This window comes from Phocoena phocoena, chromosome 17 (genome assembly GCF_963924675.1).
Source record: "Phocoena phocoena chromosome 17, mPhoPho1.1, whole genome shotgun sequence".
NCBI classification, from domain to species: Eukaryota; Metazoa; Chordata; class Mammalia; order Artiodactyla; family Phocoenidae; genus Phocoena; species Phocoena phocoena.
The window spans coordinates 56285558-56300609 of NC_089235.1; the positions used below are offsets into that span (position 1 = coordinate 56285558).

The window sequence follows — 15052 nt, forward strand, 5'->3', positions numbered from 1 at the left end:
ATTAATTTGTTTCTTAGTTAAACTTTAAAGGTGCTATTAAGGGAAGATGAAATTTGGAAATGTGTGTAGCTCATGTCCTCCATAATTATGCTCACTCCTGGAAGTTCTAGTGACTGAATCGATAGTTTTTTCAAAGAACACAAGCTTTATTATTATTTTTTCCTTTGAAAGTTTAATGTCAGATAAAAAATTGTCTCCTTTTAAAATTATTTGGCTCTGTGTTAAATTAATGATTCAAAGAGATGAAGACCGAAATGCCTACTTGATAATAGATATATAATAATGATAAAAATTAAAGCATTATAACTTTCTCTGTGATCAACCATAGAGAATATATATTTGTAACTAGCTATTAAACATTTGAGAAAAAAATGTAGGAAAATAAAATAATGTTGGCTTGTTATTGTTGCTAAAAAAAATTGGTATAAATAATCTGCCTTGATGAAAGTGGAATTATTTCTATTCAAAAATAAAAATAAGAGGGCTTCCCTGGTGGCGCAGTGGTTCAGAGTCCGCCTGCCGATGCAGGGGACACGGGTTTGTGCCCCAGTCCGAGAGGATCCCACATGCCGCGGAGCGGCTGGGCCCGTGAGCCATGGCCGCTGAGCCTGCGCGTCCCGAGCCTGTGCTCCGCAACGGGAGAGGCCACAACAGTGAGAGGCCCACGTACCGCAAAAATAAATAAATAAATAAATAAAAATAAAAATGAGAAAGCACAAGAGTATATTTTTTCTCCTACATAAGCTGTAATAGATAAATGTAAAATGTATTTTAAAATTATGAAGTAAATTAACATTTTTTGCTTTATGAGTAACTTTTTTCTTTTTGTCTCATTAACTTTACTCCTGACAATTTAAAAGTAAATATTCTTTAAATTAAATATATATATATATATATATATATATATATATATATATATATATATATATATAAAAAAAAAATCAGGGTTTATTTGTTTCCCCAGGTACACTGTTATGTCTAAAATTCCCTTTCTTGTTCACCCTCATAACCACTGTACAAGAACAATGAAAATAATATGTATGTCCACTAAGACAATATACCAAGTATAAAAAGTTACATACACATTTTTCTTATTGAATAAATTTGATGTGTAACATTGTGTAAGATTTAGGTGTACAGTATATTACTATGATACATTTATATATACTGTAATATTTATAATTGTTGATGATGTAGAGTTGAATACATCTTAATTTCAGTATAAATAGGCTAATTTTCCCAGGACATCTGAAAGTTTGAAGCATGAAGCATATAAAATAACATTTGTGTAACCAAAATGAGGAAAGGGTAAGAAAGTGATAGCCCATAATTCTTCTTAGATTTCCAAAATAAATAGATTAGCCAGACAAAATAATAGGAAAAAAAAGTAGTAAACATAATTATTTAAGTCTGCATCATTTCCTTCATGTTGACATGATAAAATATGATATGTCAGAATAATTTCACCTAACAACTTTATGTTTATATTTTCTTGTATAGGAAAAATATCTTTCTCTCTGAAATGTATCAAATAATTAATATATGAAAAATACTATAGATTATTTATTTTCCCTAAAAACTGTTATCAATTTTGAAAATATGTTTTAACACTAAAAATATAACAATAAATCATACTTATATAGCTAAATACTTTGAAATGAACTGTTTAATGCTTTCCAAGCAGGTAACCCAATTTGACATTTTCCTACTGATATCTGCTATTTTTGGTTTCGTATTCTCAAATCTAACAAAATGTGAAAAATCACATTTTAAAATTAGGACACTTTAAAATATTTGATAACAACAGGCTCCAAGTTTGCTTCTTGATAAGTGAAGTAATTGCTCAATTTGTGCCATTTACTGTTACAAATACAACTCAATAAATATGTGGGTAGAACCCTTTTCTGATATAACTATAATGAATGATTTTTTTAAGAAATAGTTTTAAACTCATTTCATTAGATGATTTGGAATTGAATAAAAATAAATAATGTTAAAAATGTATTTTTGCTAAAAAGATAATATTTATTTAAAATAACTAATTTATTATCAATAAGGCATTTTAGAAGTCAGATGTGATGTCATGAATGGCTTCTTTTAAAATTTATATGTATCTGCAGGAACAGTAAGGCAGGGTATTTATACAAACTGCTATTGATTTATATTGAAAAAATGCATAGCTTTCTTATAAATCTTATTTTATGTTCATATATGGTAATATAACAATGAATATTCAAATTCAATGACTCTTAATCTGAGATTCATGGATGAACTTCAGATCATCTATAAATCCCTGAATGTTAAGCAAAATTGTGTATTGGGGCAGCACATAAATATGTGTACCTCAGTTCAATTCATGAGATTTTCAAAATAAAACAAAAATTAATTAGCTAGTTAATTCGTTTATAAAATATCTGACTTAAGTGTTTGTATAAATTAACTCAAATTAAAATATATTTTTCCTTAAATGAAAAATTGCTATTTAAAGAAATTTTTCCTTAGAAAAATAATTATGTTGAAATTTAGATATGTTCAAACAAAAATTCCTACAAGAAACTATTAATTTGATGATTTTTACTCATTTTTTTATCTCACATACTAGAATTAGAAAACTAGAATGTTATCAACATGCTAGATCAAAAGAGTTTTTTTCTTTTACATTTTGAAACAATCTGAGCTCCAAAGTTTACCACAATAACCCAATAACTCAATATGCATTTAAATACAAGAAAATATTGAATAATCATGCATGTTATATAAATATTAATGCAGTTAATTTGGTAAATACACAAACATTTTTATAAAACACACAAACAACACAGACACCACAAACTTCACTCTTGCACTAGAGAAAGAAACAAAAAAAAGAGTACACTCACAGATAGAAAACTTGTTGCTGTTGTCTTTCCCTGGAAACAATTTAAATCCTCTAGATTTAAAATCTATGGCCTTTTTCACTAGTTAAGAAAACAAACAAAAACATGTATCAGGATACACAAATTTAAAATGAAATTCAAGTTAACAAATTTTGTTAGCATGGAATTATGCAAGTTAAAATAACTGCTTTCTTAAGCCTGATATAGGGTACCCAGAAGAAAATAAAGAAGAAAAAAATAGCAATCTGATCACTAAGCAGTAAAAATACCAAGCAGTATAAAAGGATTTTAAGTGTACTATAGGGAGAATCTTGCATACATGTATAGGTACTTTTTAACACTACACAGTTTTTATAGAAGAGCAAAACATTAACTCTTTATCATAAGCTATTTGAATTCATCAAATTTTATAGAATAAATTAAACTAGAAAAATAAAAATGCTGTTACATTATAAAAGTGGGATGAATTTAAGGAGCTTGGTTTTTAAAATAAACTAGTGTACTTTTAAGGTAATTTAGCCTAATTGAAATATTAGGACACATTTAAGAAAATGACATAATTGAAAAAACTTAAAATACATTCTAGTATTTCTGCCAATAACCATTTCCTTTCATACACATTGCTTGCGAATGATCGACGTTCAGTCCATATTGTACAAAATTTATGAAAGTAAATTATAACTTTTTGGATTTCATCTAAAATACCTTGCTACTCTTTTTGATATTATATTAAAAATCAACATCAGAAGAGGCTGGCATATTTCACTGTGTACTATATTAAAGTAGATATGACTGGATTTGCCTTAAAAAACTTACAAATTCAATGAAGTAACTTGGAACATTTTAAAAACAGTTTTTCAAGTATTTTGGATGAAGGAAAAAAAGTATTATTTCCTTTTAAGTATAAATTATTTTATTAACTACAGCTGCTATATAATTTTTAAAGGGATAAACTATAGTTCAGAAGACTACTTTCTACTTTATTTAAATTTTTAATGACACCAAGTGAAATAAAGAAAAACTATTTAATTAAAACCTCACCCCACTAATTAAAAATGTTATGTAATCTGATCTAATGAGATAAATAATTATTTTCTTTAAAAAAGCACATGAACAAGAATCCAAGGGATATATTTAGCTTTCTCAATTACAATTTGAATTTTTTACATAATGCATTTTATGAGGTTTATAGGTAGAAATGATAAATTGAAACATTTAGGCAATTAGGTTTTGTTCACTTTGTGAATTTGAAAAAAACAAAACTGATTTTTTTAGTTTAAAATGATCATTTCACTAAATCTTACTTGCCATTGTACCCAATTAATGCAACTTAAGTATATTTTACTGCCTTTGAAACATTTTAAGGTGATTTTTTTCTTGTCACTACCTTCAAAAGTAGAGAGGTAGAGGCAGAGTCTTATGGCTTACTGAAATACACAGCTGTAAACTATCTATACATAGTACATATTAAAAAAATGAAAATGATCATTGGAGTAGGATTTAAGATACCTGATTCTTAGCAATTAGTAGTTGTTGATTTTTGGACAAGAGTCTGCCTTTTTACCTGTCTCTTCTCTTAAAATAAGTAGCTAGGACTAGATGACTGTTCAGTTGCTTTACAATTTTGAGATTCTTTATCTGAGGCCCTTTATTTACAGTGAAAGAATGACTACATCTCTATCAAGTTATGTTTTTCATTGTAATTCTCTTCCACACCCCAGCCCCCAAGGTAAGCTAAAGTTTAGTCCTACTGTTGTATTTGGTTGGCTGCTCTAAATTTAGTTCTGCCACTTGTAAATTTTCCTGCTGCCTGAAAATTATTTTTAACAAAATTTACATTTTGTATTTTGAGGCATAATTCTAGATTCTCCAAATCCAAACATGAATTATAAGTAGGAATTCTACCTCTACTTTTCTCTGCATTATAAGATTTGACTTTAAGTATTACAAAGGGGTTGGAAAATTTCATAGTAGTTTTAACACAAATCTGGAATTCTTAATTTTTTTTTTTAATGAAAAGATTGTAAACCCAAAGGAGAAACTTGAAGAAGAAAAATACAGAGGGTTAAAGAGCTCAGTTACTAGAAATAAAGGATGTTGAAAACAACTCTGTGTGTGTGTGTGTGAGTGTGTTTGTATAAACTAGGTTTATGTAATGGACTTATATCTAAATTTGACTATTTAGTTGGTGAGGTCAGGGACAACACCTAGCTTAGAAAATGTCATCTGAGACCAAGAAGTTTTAAACAGTTTCCTGGTTCTGAAGGGACTTAACCTTATTTTTATTTATTTATTTTTTTGCAGTATGCGGGCCTCTCACTGCTGTGGCCTCTCCCGCTGCAGAGCACAGGTGCTCCGGACGCGCAGGTTCAGTGGCCATGGCCCACGGGCCCAGCCGCTCCGCGGCATGTGGGATCCTCCCGGACCGGGGCACGAACCCGTGTCCTCCCCTGCATCGGCAGGCGGACTCTCAACCACTGCGCCACCAGGGAAGCCCCTAACCTTATTTTTTAAAAGCATCTGTCAATTTAAATTGAAGAAAAGTGAAAAGTATAAATAATTGTAATACAGATGCAGAAGACGGAAAGCCAGGAGAATAACCATTTTAGGAGATAAAAAGGAGTGAATAGAAAATAATGTAAAATTTAAATTCACCCAAAACTTTAAAATATGTTAAACAGGAAACACATACTTTAGATATTTTTATAATTTCAATATAAAGAGCATACAGCATATCTCTTCTTGAATAAATTGAAAGGACAAATACTGTAAGTACCAACTGCAAGATGCTGCTCTAAATCATAAATCAGTGAAATGTTAATTCTCAAATACATGCCATAAAAATATATTTATGTATTACAAGGTATATGTATTAAGTACCAACATGACATCAAGCAATGGCACTTCTAGTGATCATATTTAACTTATAAAATTTATAAAATTAACCTGACCTTTGTAACAAGTGTATTCCAGTTATAAGCATGTCAAATTTATTTTATCATAAAGATATTAAAATATGTTGTGGTATTTTACATAATTTTATAAATATTAAAAGACAGTGTGCTGTTTGTGTCGATTCCTTCCACTGTACTGTGAGTTTCTCAAAAGCAGCAACATTATTTTACTCAAGTAGTACTATGATTGAATGAATATATGCTATATTGTAAATTCTGATTTAACTAAAGGTATTTTGTTTGGAGGATTTCCTTTGTTAATCATGAACTAGGAAGGAAAGAAGTGATAAAAGAATGTTCAAGATGAAGCACCTTCATGTGTAAAGCTATTTTAAATACATAAAAGTATGTATATTCTAATAAAATTTTAATACATTTCATTAAATGCAAGACATGTAGACATATGTGCAAAGATCCCTTTCCTTTATTTTCTTCTGCTTTTCACTTTTCACATGCTAACAATTTTGTTCATTTTTGTTTATTACTCTTTTGGTTTGACTCATGCTTAGCATAAGGAAAATACTTTATAATATAGAAAATGTCTGGCAGAAAGGAATATACTAGGCCAACAATCAAATCCATCTGTTTAGTTGTAAGCCCCAGACACTAGGGAAAAACATTTTGTTTCTGTAATCCTCATTTAAGCAGTTTAAACCACTGTAGAGGATTGTAAGTGTACTATTTTCCAGATCAATTATTGTTCAGTTATTTTCAAAAAGAATTTGAATTTTAAAAACTTACAAAAAAAAAAAACTGATGGTGACTGATAAACCTCATCTAACTTCCAGGTTAATTGGCTAAAGTCACTTAATTAAAAGTCATCTAACTTCCAGGTTAATTGGCTAAAGTCACTTAATTGAAATTATTTAAATTACAATGCCTTATTATAAAGATTAATCATATATGCACATACATGGATAAATTGCTAGATTTTGTTTCAAATGTCAACACTTTTTTTGTGAAACAGGTGGCATATGAATTTATTTTTATGTTGAAGAATCTCTGTTAGTAGGAACAAAGTGCTGGTGCCATTCTTTAACATTACAAAACTGACCACAATACACAGATGCACTAAAGGGAATTCAACCATCACTTGGAGGCTTAGAAAACATGACCTTTACGTGGTCCGTCTATCACCCAGCCTCTAAAACTTAAAGTCATAAAACATTTCCCAGCTTCAAGTTCCTTATTTTAAAATTGATAGACTCTTCACTACATAATCTCAAAAGTCACACACCAATAATTTTTTATTCTATTTCACTCCTATGTATATACAGTGAAAATTTGTAATTTTTCAGAACATTTATCTTTGAAAAAGAAGAAACAGACATGTTTAATCTTAGTGGGCAGAATATTTTTTCCATTGGAAAAAACTACTTTAGATTTGTATGGGACTCCTATAGAAAAACATTGGCACTATTTATTAAATGTTATCAGAACATCTAAAAGCCCTTTCATTTTCTACTTAAATTATATTCAAATACAACAATAAAAAAAAAACAAATGAGACATTCTGTTTATTATCTTAATCTTCCAAATTTGTATTTATTTTGACAATAACTTATCTTGCAAGTGGTAGTAGCTGCATTATAAATCTACAATTAAGTGAGAATATGATGGTCCCTGAGAAAAGGAAAATAATTTATTTTGAGAAAGTCATTTGTATCCTACTGATTTATTTTTGTTATTTTTGCTTCAACTTCTCAAATGTACAATGCCTTTCTCTTCTTTTAAACTGTTTTTGACATCATGCTATCTATATAATTCCTATTTTTTATTTTGAATTAAGTATCATCTTTATCTTTATACTTAATAAATAAACTATACTAATAAAATAAATTTCATCAGTTTCTGTTTTGGTTATTAAAACTAATGTGTGCTCGTGTGTGCGTGTGTGTGTTCCATTTTGAGAACATGGCACATCTCACCATTGACAGTAGATCCATTTACATGGGTATTAGAATATATATAATCAATCACTTGCTAAGGGATTTTATATAGATCTAGATAATGTTAAAACACAGTGTGTTATTTGTGACATTTCTCTCACTGGACCAGGAGTTGGGAAATCTGTATTCTAGTCCCACAAGACATGGAACAAGTTGTTTAACTTCTCTATACATTCCTAAGAGATTCATTCATTTACCCATAAGTATTTAGGTGTAGAATTTAGAGCAAAGGAAGCAGATAAGACTAATTAATCAGAATTCTCAATTCTATCTCAAAGATTAAAATGTTTTTAGAGATTCTAAAAGTATTTTACTATGTTCAGAGGAAAAGTTTTGTTTGTTTGAAAGTAAATTGTGGCTCCATGTCACAGGCCTAAAGGCACTACAATTTAACACTTTTTTTCTACATCCTGTACTGGCAGAACTCTTCTTCAGAACATATTTAGCATGGAAGCTGCTATTTGGTCACTCCATCCATATTATCCTTAGAAGAAGAAATATCAAGAAACTACACTGATGCCAGGAAAAACTAGGTAGTATTCTTGTGGTGTCTGCTTTACTATCTTTCATATAAGAGTTACCACTGGATACAAATTTCTGAGAAAAGAATATTTGCTTTATAAATGTTGCTGTAGTATAATTTTAGAAAATGATTAAAGGTATGCTGCAAGTAAATCATATTTCTGGACTACACAGTAAAAAAATGTATAATAGAAAATTCAACAGCATATTAGTAAGTGGTTCATGAGTCTTTGTGAAAAATATTTTATTTTAGAATATGTTAAAATAAAAGAAATAATATTGGCCTTCATTTGATGAGAAAATTAGTGGTGCAATGAAATATGTTCAACAGCACTGAAAATTCATTTGTAAAGACATATATGAGGGATATGCAAGATCCAAAATATTCTCAAATTTAAAATGACAGACCAATTAATTTTAAAAGAAATGGTATATATTCAATTTTATAATTACCTAAAATCTAATGTTTCTGCCTTTTAAAAATCACTAGAGATAAGTAATATGGTTTAGACACTCCAGTATTTTTTTAAGTCCTAAACGTCTACTTAGGCTACCCTGCTAGTTTGTGGCTAGCACTGACTCTTGCATATTGAATATGTAAGTATAAAATTTATATGACGCCCTATTTTTAGTTGAAAGAAAATTTACAATTATACATTGCACCATATACTTAAATTCCACAACAAATTCTAAGAATCAGGACACGGCAAAAGTTCAGTAAATTTTAGTTATTTTATTATTATTTATAATTTTAAGATCTAGTCAGTTTCAGATGTCATTCCAATTGGGGATGCACTATACTAACATTTTTCAACTACTTTGTGTTATGTCTTTTTCACTGTGTAGGGATGTTATACAAATTCATAAACTCTCCCTGGATTTCCAACTTAAATTTTATTTTTTATATAAAGTCATAATCCTCCCCAAATTCTTTGGTCAGGATAGTAAATTTAGTATAAATGTATAGAAACACACACACACACACACACACACACACACACACACACACACATATATATAATCATTAGTTTAGATGAACACATGTGTAGTTATTCAGCATATTTTAAGGTGTTCTTGTAACAGGCCCATTTTCACTTTTACAAAAGAGGATTCTAAGGCTATAACATCTCAAAGTTGTAACAAGATCAGCCTAGACCCCAAATCTTTGAAATCTTACCTTTCAACCACTTCAGACTAAGGAATAAGTCTAAAATTTTTACTTGGAAAACTGAACAGAGTTGCAAGTGTGAAAAGGAGACATCATATTTTATAAAATCAATTTGTTAATTTTCACAGGTCTTCTAGATTGAATTAATTTTGTTATTTTTTATTTAAGAGACAGTAGATGCTAATGAATAAAGACGCTAAATTCTGTATGTGGGCTTTCTTCCCTTCCAGAAATGGAACAACTTCAGAAATCCATAACACTTACGTAGGTACCAGCAGATGCACCAGCAATGCTTGGCGTAACAGGTCTTACAGTTATGGTTTGCAGTAAAATGTCAGGATTATAAGAAAAATGTGGGATTTTATATATTCTCTTTAGGGATTCTTATAATTGGCATATTAAAAGTCACCATATGGGAAGAGTTACCATTGGTATGGTTCACGAATACTTTCAACACTTTTAAAACTGTCTCAGCCATCAATTTAATTAAATTTCAATCCTCATTTTCTGACAGCTTCAAATGAACTATTTTTAATCATCTTTAGTCCTGCAGTTAAATATTAAGATCCACTCAATTCAATCATTTTCTTATGTCCTTTTTTGTTTTGATAGCTCATATTTTTTGAATGGTAATTATTTCATGCTTGTTTTATTTTAATTTCTGTTCTCTTTTCACTAATTACTTTTACCAAATATAATTTTACTATAAAGTGTAACATGAAAAATGATAATATTCAATTTTTCTTTTTTCTGTTTTTTTCTTTTTTTTATGATTAGAATGACTCTCGCTTTCACATGAATGCCTTAGAGAACATGAAGATTAGGCAAAACTTCTCAAATGACCTCAAGAACAAAAATATACCTGCAAGTTTGTAATGTTTTCTAATTAAAAATAAATGAGGTAATTTTATGTCACATATTTGTTTTATGCACAATGTCAGAGATCACTTATCTACAATGTAATGCCTTCCAATACGAGACTAATTGGGAAAGAAGCCAACTGCTTGAATAAGAGTGACCACGGTTCATGAGTATCATGACTGACGGCAGTGGAATATATTCTTCCATTACAAATTTAAGAACACTGAATAATTTTAAATATAATATCCAGAAAATGTTATTACTTTAATAAGTAACAATATTCCTTCATCCTTCTGATTTCAGATTATTGTATTTTATCCAAGTTTTTCATGAAGGCTTGGTATCACTACCTGGATTGTTTTAAACAAGCAAAGATGGACTCTGACAGTGTATCTGATACAGGGTTATGCTGCTAAATTCATGGCTATTGAAGACAGCAAAGCACTCTCATCATAACCCATCTATGTTTTCCTCATAGCCCAACTATATTGTCCACATGCCTTTCCAGACCTATTCTCCTCCTTGTTCTTTGTACAGAGGTTGATCTGCATAGGCTACATCCTGCTACACAAACTGTGGCATTACACTAGCAGCACTGGCATCACCTAGGAACTTGTTAGAAAAGCAGATTATCAAGCCCCATCCCAGACTTACTGAATTAAAAATTACAGTTTAACAAGACCACTATGTGATTCTTATGAACATTTAAGTTTGAGATGCTCTAGACTCTATGAACAGACTCTCTGATCCTCTGGAGAATTCCAGCAGGAGGATGGAGGGAGGGAGGAAAGTAAGATCGGGATTATCCTGCAGGGTCCCTCCCATTATGTTGACTGGAAATGTGCCCTTAACTGAAGGTTACCAGTCCTTTCATGCCAGACATATACATATCTCTCTGTCCAACATCTCTCCCCTCCCTCATCCCAGTTGGTTGGAAAGGTGACAGCCCAGCTGCTACTACCCTAGCTGCATGATCCCTTGTGATTCCTTTACATCAGCTCATTTAGAAATAATCCCTTTGTAAGTAAACCTTCCTTGAATTAGCCCATGTTCAACTGTTTCCCAAAGGACACTAATGGATATACCACTGGCACAAGAAAATCATTAGAAATTTGATTTTTCAGATACTATATTAAACATCATCTCTTAAGTTGTCTATAATGACTCACATACTTAAACAGATAATATCTAAGTAGAAATAAGGATGGCTGCTGCTCATCATTCTACCATTGGTTGCTTACTTGTTTCCTAGGGAATATTTTGAAATCTAGATCACACATCTTATGTTCTTTTCTAGCAATTATCTCCTCAAGAAGCATAGGAATTCACAAGGAGAGAGGAGATAGTGAGTTGGCTGTCTTGAGGTTGGAGAGTAATGGAAACAAGGGTAAAACTGGCAAGGAAAAAAAAATGTGGGACTAACAGAAACCCAAGATAAACTGGATGTTGCACATTATTTTAGTAACAACTTAAACATGAGATCTATATGAACAGAGCTAAATACAGCTGTATATATCAGTTGTTTCCATAATTCTCTATCAATATTGCATTAAACTATATATTTTATTTCTAAGGAAATAAGCTATGTAAGAAATTTAAAACTCTGTGCTGATCGTTTCCTTAATTTGTTCACATATCTTTACCCAATAAAATTTTTATGTAACTATAGCATATTTTCTTCTTGTAAAGACTCAAGAAGGGGACAGTATCATTTATTGGTTGTGTGTCTAAAGCATAGGTACTCTGCCTACTGTCTTATTTAAACCACAAAATAGCCACTCAAAATGAGATTATTTCCCTCCTTTCTGTAGATTGCCCAATACATATACTACTAAAATATATTCACTCATTTGACTTTGAACTACACCCATTCTAGCAACTACACCACCACCTGACTATGAATAACCGCATGCCATATATCCAATCAGAACTCCCAAGTGTATGCCCTGGGAAATCACAAATAGATTGGATTAGTATACCCTATCCTCATTTTTTTTAATGCAATGCTAATAATAGATAAATTTAAGTAGTCAATAATATCTGATTTTAAGCATGGTTTACTTTAGTATGGAGCAGAACCAGCTTCATTAACTGAATTTAATACTGAATACTGAATAACATTAATTGTTAACTGATAGTGCCAGACATAATCCCATGGCGTGAAGCTTCTTAAAGGCTTATTTTAAAAGTATAAACAAATGAATAAAAAGGTGTAGCAAAAGCCGACTGCTAGATGAAACTCAAATTACCATACAGTCTTTTTAGTAAATCAACTTTGGCTGCATTTCTTTCTAATGGTAAAGTTCAGGAGAGCTGATGATCACTGCCACCCCCCACCAACACCCTTCTCCGGATGTAAGCCGACTAAATGAAAATTTTCTAACTTCTCTGGACTCTGGATAAAAACAATTTAGAAATTTCTCACACTTTAATCTCATTTGGTATTATTAAGAAATGCCATTTGAAGACTATTTTAAACAACAAACAATCAAGCATCAACACTGAAAAACAATAGTCCATGATTTAGAATACAAATGACGATTACATATGAAGAGAAAAATATACCATATGATCTACCCAAACTTAACACCATGCTGTTCTGCCATATATGAAGGTTCTTGTCTTCCTAAAATTGTAAAGCTTAATTATGTGATTTCACTCCGTGCACAGCAGGGTAGCCATATGCTCTAGAAAACTACATGCAAGGGAAGCAGCTTGTTGCAAAAGTGGGTGAAAATACCCTGAAATAAGTCCGAACAAGATAAAAATGTCTCTAATATAGGACCATTTTTTCATTCTCCAAAAGGCAGAGGAGTCCACTTTGGCACCAGCTTTGAGCACAAATAGGAAGTCTAGCCCCTTCAAAATATTTTAACAAGTAAAAAGATATTAAAAGTCACAAAGCTCACATTGTGATCATCTCATTCACAGGCAAAATAATTAGCTCTGATAACCATTTGGGGAAATCAGTTACACATAAAACCATTGCCATCTCTGTCCTTTAAAGTTAAGACTCCCCTTTTAAGCTCTACATATTATTATTATTTCCCCTTGTTTGCTCATTCTGTAAAACATGAGAAATAATATGTTAATATAAAGAATAAGCTATCAAAATGTCTGATTAATGATTATTGGTGGGCATAACAGTGGGGTAGAAAATCTGAAAAAATACAATTTATGAAATAAGATCACTGTTACAAGATGATGGCTGCAGTTAATGCTAAAAGATATATGCTTCCTAAGATTTACTTAAAGGAAAACAAAAACACTGGGTCATCAGAAGTTGTTAAAATCTCTGCAAAGGAATAACTCAAAAGCATGCCTTAAGGAGTAGCACTGAATAAAACTGTTAAAATGATTATTTGCAGATACGTCATTTGTGAAAAAAATAATTTTCACTGTTTGATATTGTCATAAAGATCCTCAGGCATTTGGAGTATTTTTATCCAATACCTTTTAAGATTGCATAAATCTGTTACCGAGTACATCTAACATATTATTTTTTCTCTTCTTTCTCCCTAAAAATAACTTATTCAATAAAATGTAAAAGAATCAGAAATATAAAAACATATTTACTGTTATGAATTTCACAATTTCACAAATGTGATGAAATGTGAAAATGAAATATGAAGATGATATTCAATAAATAATTATGTATTTAAATCATAAATTGATACATTTCTGGACATGTATTTTTAAGTTGCTACAGATATCAACATTAACACAATTTTCCACAAAATAATATGATTAGGAAAAAAGTCAAGAGAACAGTGAAAACAACAACAAAAAAGGACAAGATATTGATAAAGAACGCAATAGTCAATAGTTATATGTAGTACACCCATCTAAAGGTTAACAGTTCCCTATCTGTTAAATATGTATTTACTTTAACAATGTCAAAGTTCTTACATAAAAGGCTAAGAGTTCATTTAATAAATGAAAGTATCTTACAAAAATCATATGTAATTAAATTTTAAAATGTCATAAATTTTCTATTCTGTTATTATGCTAAACATGCATGAAAATCAATACATCAGTTACTCTCATAAAGGACATAGGAATTCAAGCAGGAAAGTGCAATTTCGTCATTTATATAAAATAGAAGATAATGCTTATTTATTCAATCATGAAAATTTTTGATTAGGCAATCAATTTTTTATCCTTATTTTCATTATGTTTTATTCCTATCTATCAGACTTTCAAAGATTTGAAACATGGTAAATAAAGGGAAAGTAAAACCTTGTTTTTTCTGTTATTCGATAACACACTTTAAAAAAATCATTTTAAGGTGTAGATTTAGGGTAAAAATTAAAAGTAATAAATGCGTTAAAATTTGACTTGGGAATGCTTTTATCATTTGTTCATACATTCATTGATTTTTTTCCAGTAAAATCATAACTAATGTTATCTGCTCAGTCATTCCTAAGGGTTGACAGAATTAATTACTGTCATTAAGGTTGATCTGGAAAATCCATCTGCCCTAAAATATCCTTTCCACTCATTAATTTCCCACCATTAGAGTCATTCTTACAGAATTAAAGTTTAGCTTTTACTATATTATCTGAGATAGTTTATCAACATTGTGATTCTTCTAGTGGAGAACAAGATCTCATGGAGAGTGGATGGAGATCAGGTACTGTTTGGTATGTACTGCTCTCTCTCCATAATAATAATCCTCATGTAAGTTTTTGCTATTCAGTATATCTGCAGAACCTGCAGTCT

At 30.4% G+C, this 15052-nt stretch overlaps 1 protein-coding gene across 4 annotated transcripts in view; it reads right to left on the reverse strand.

Moving 5' to 3' along the window:
* The window catches only part of CSMD3 (CUB and Sushi multiple domains 3), a 1073652-nt gene that overhangs the window by 663638 nt on the left and 394962 nt on the right, over positions 1–15052 (reverse strand). For 3 of the 4 annotated variants that reach the window (XM_065895021.1, XM_065895022.1, XM_065895020.1), the window contains one exon: positions 2880–2957. The exons of the other annotated variant lie outside the window; for it this stretch is intronic. In XM_065895021.1, the coding sequence (XP_065751093.1) occupies positions 2880–2957 (78 nt within the window). The remainder of the gene's footprint in view (positions 1–2879; positions 2958–15052) is intronic. 4 annotated transcript variants of the gene reach the window in all.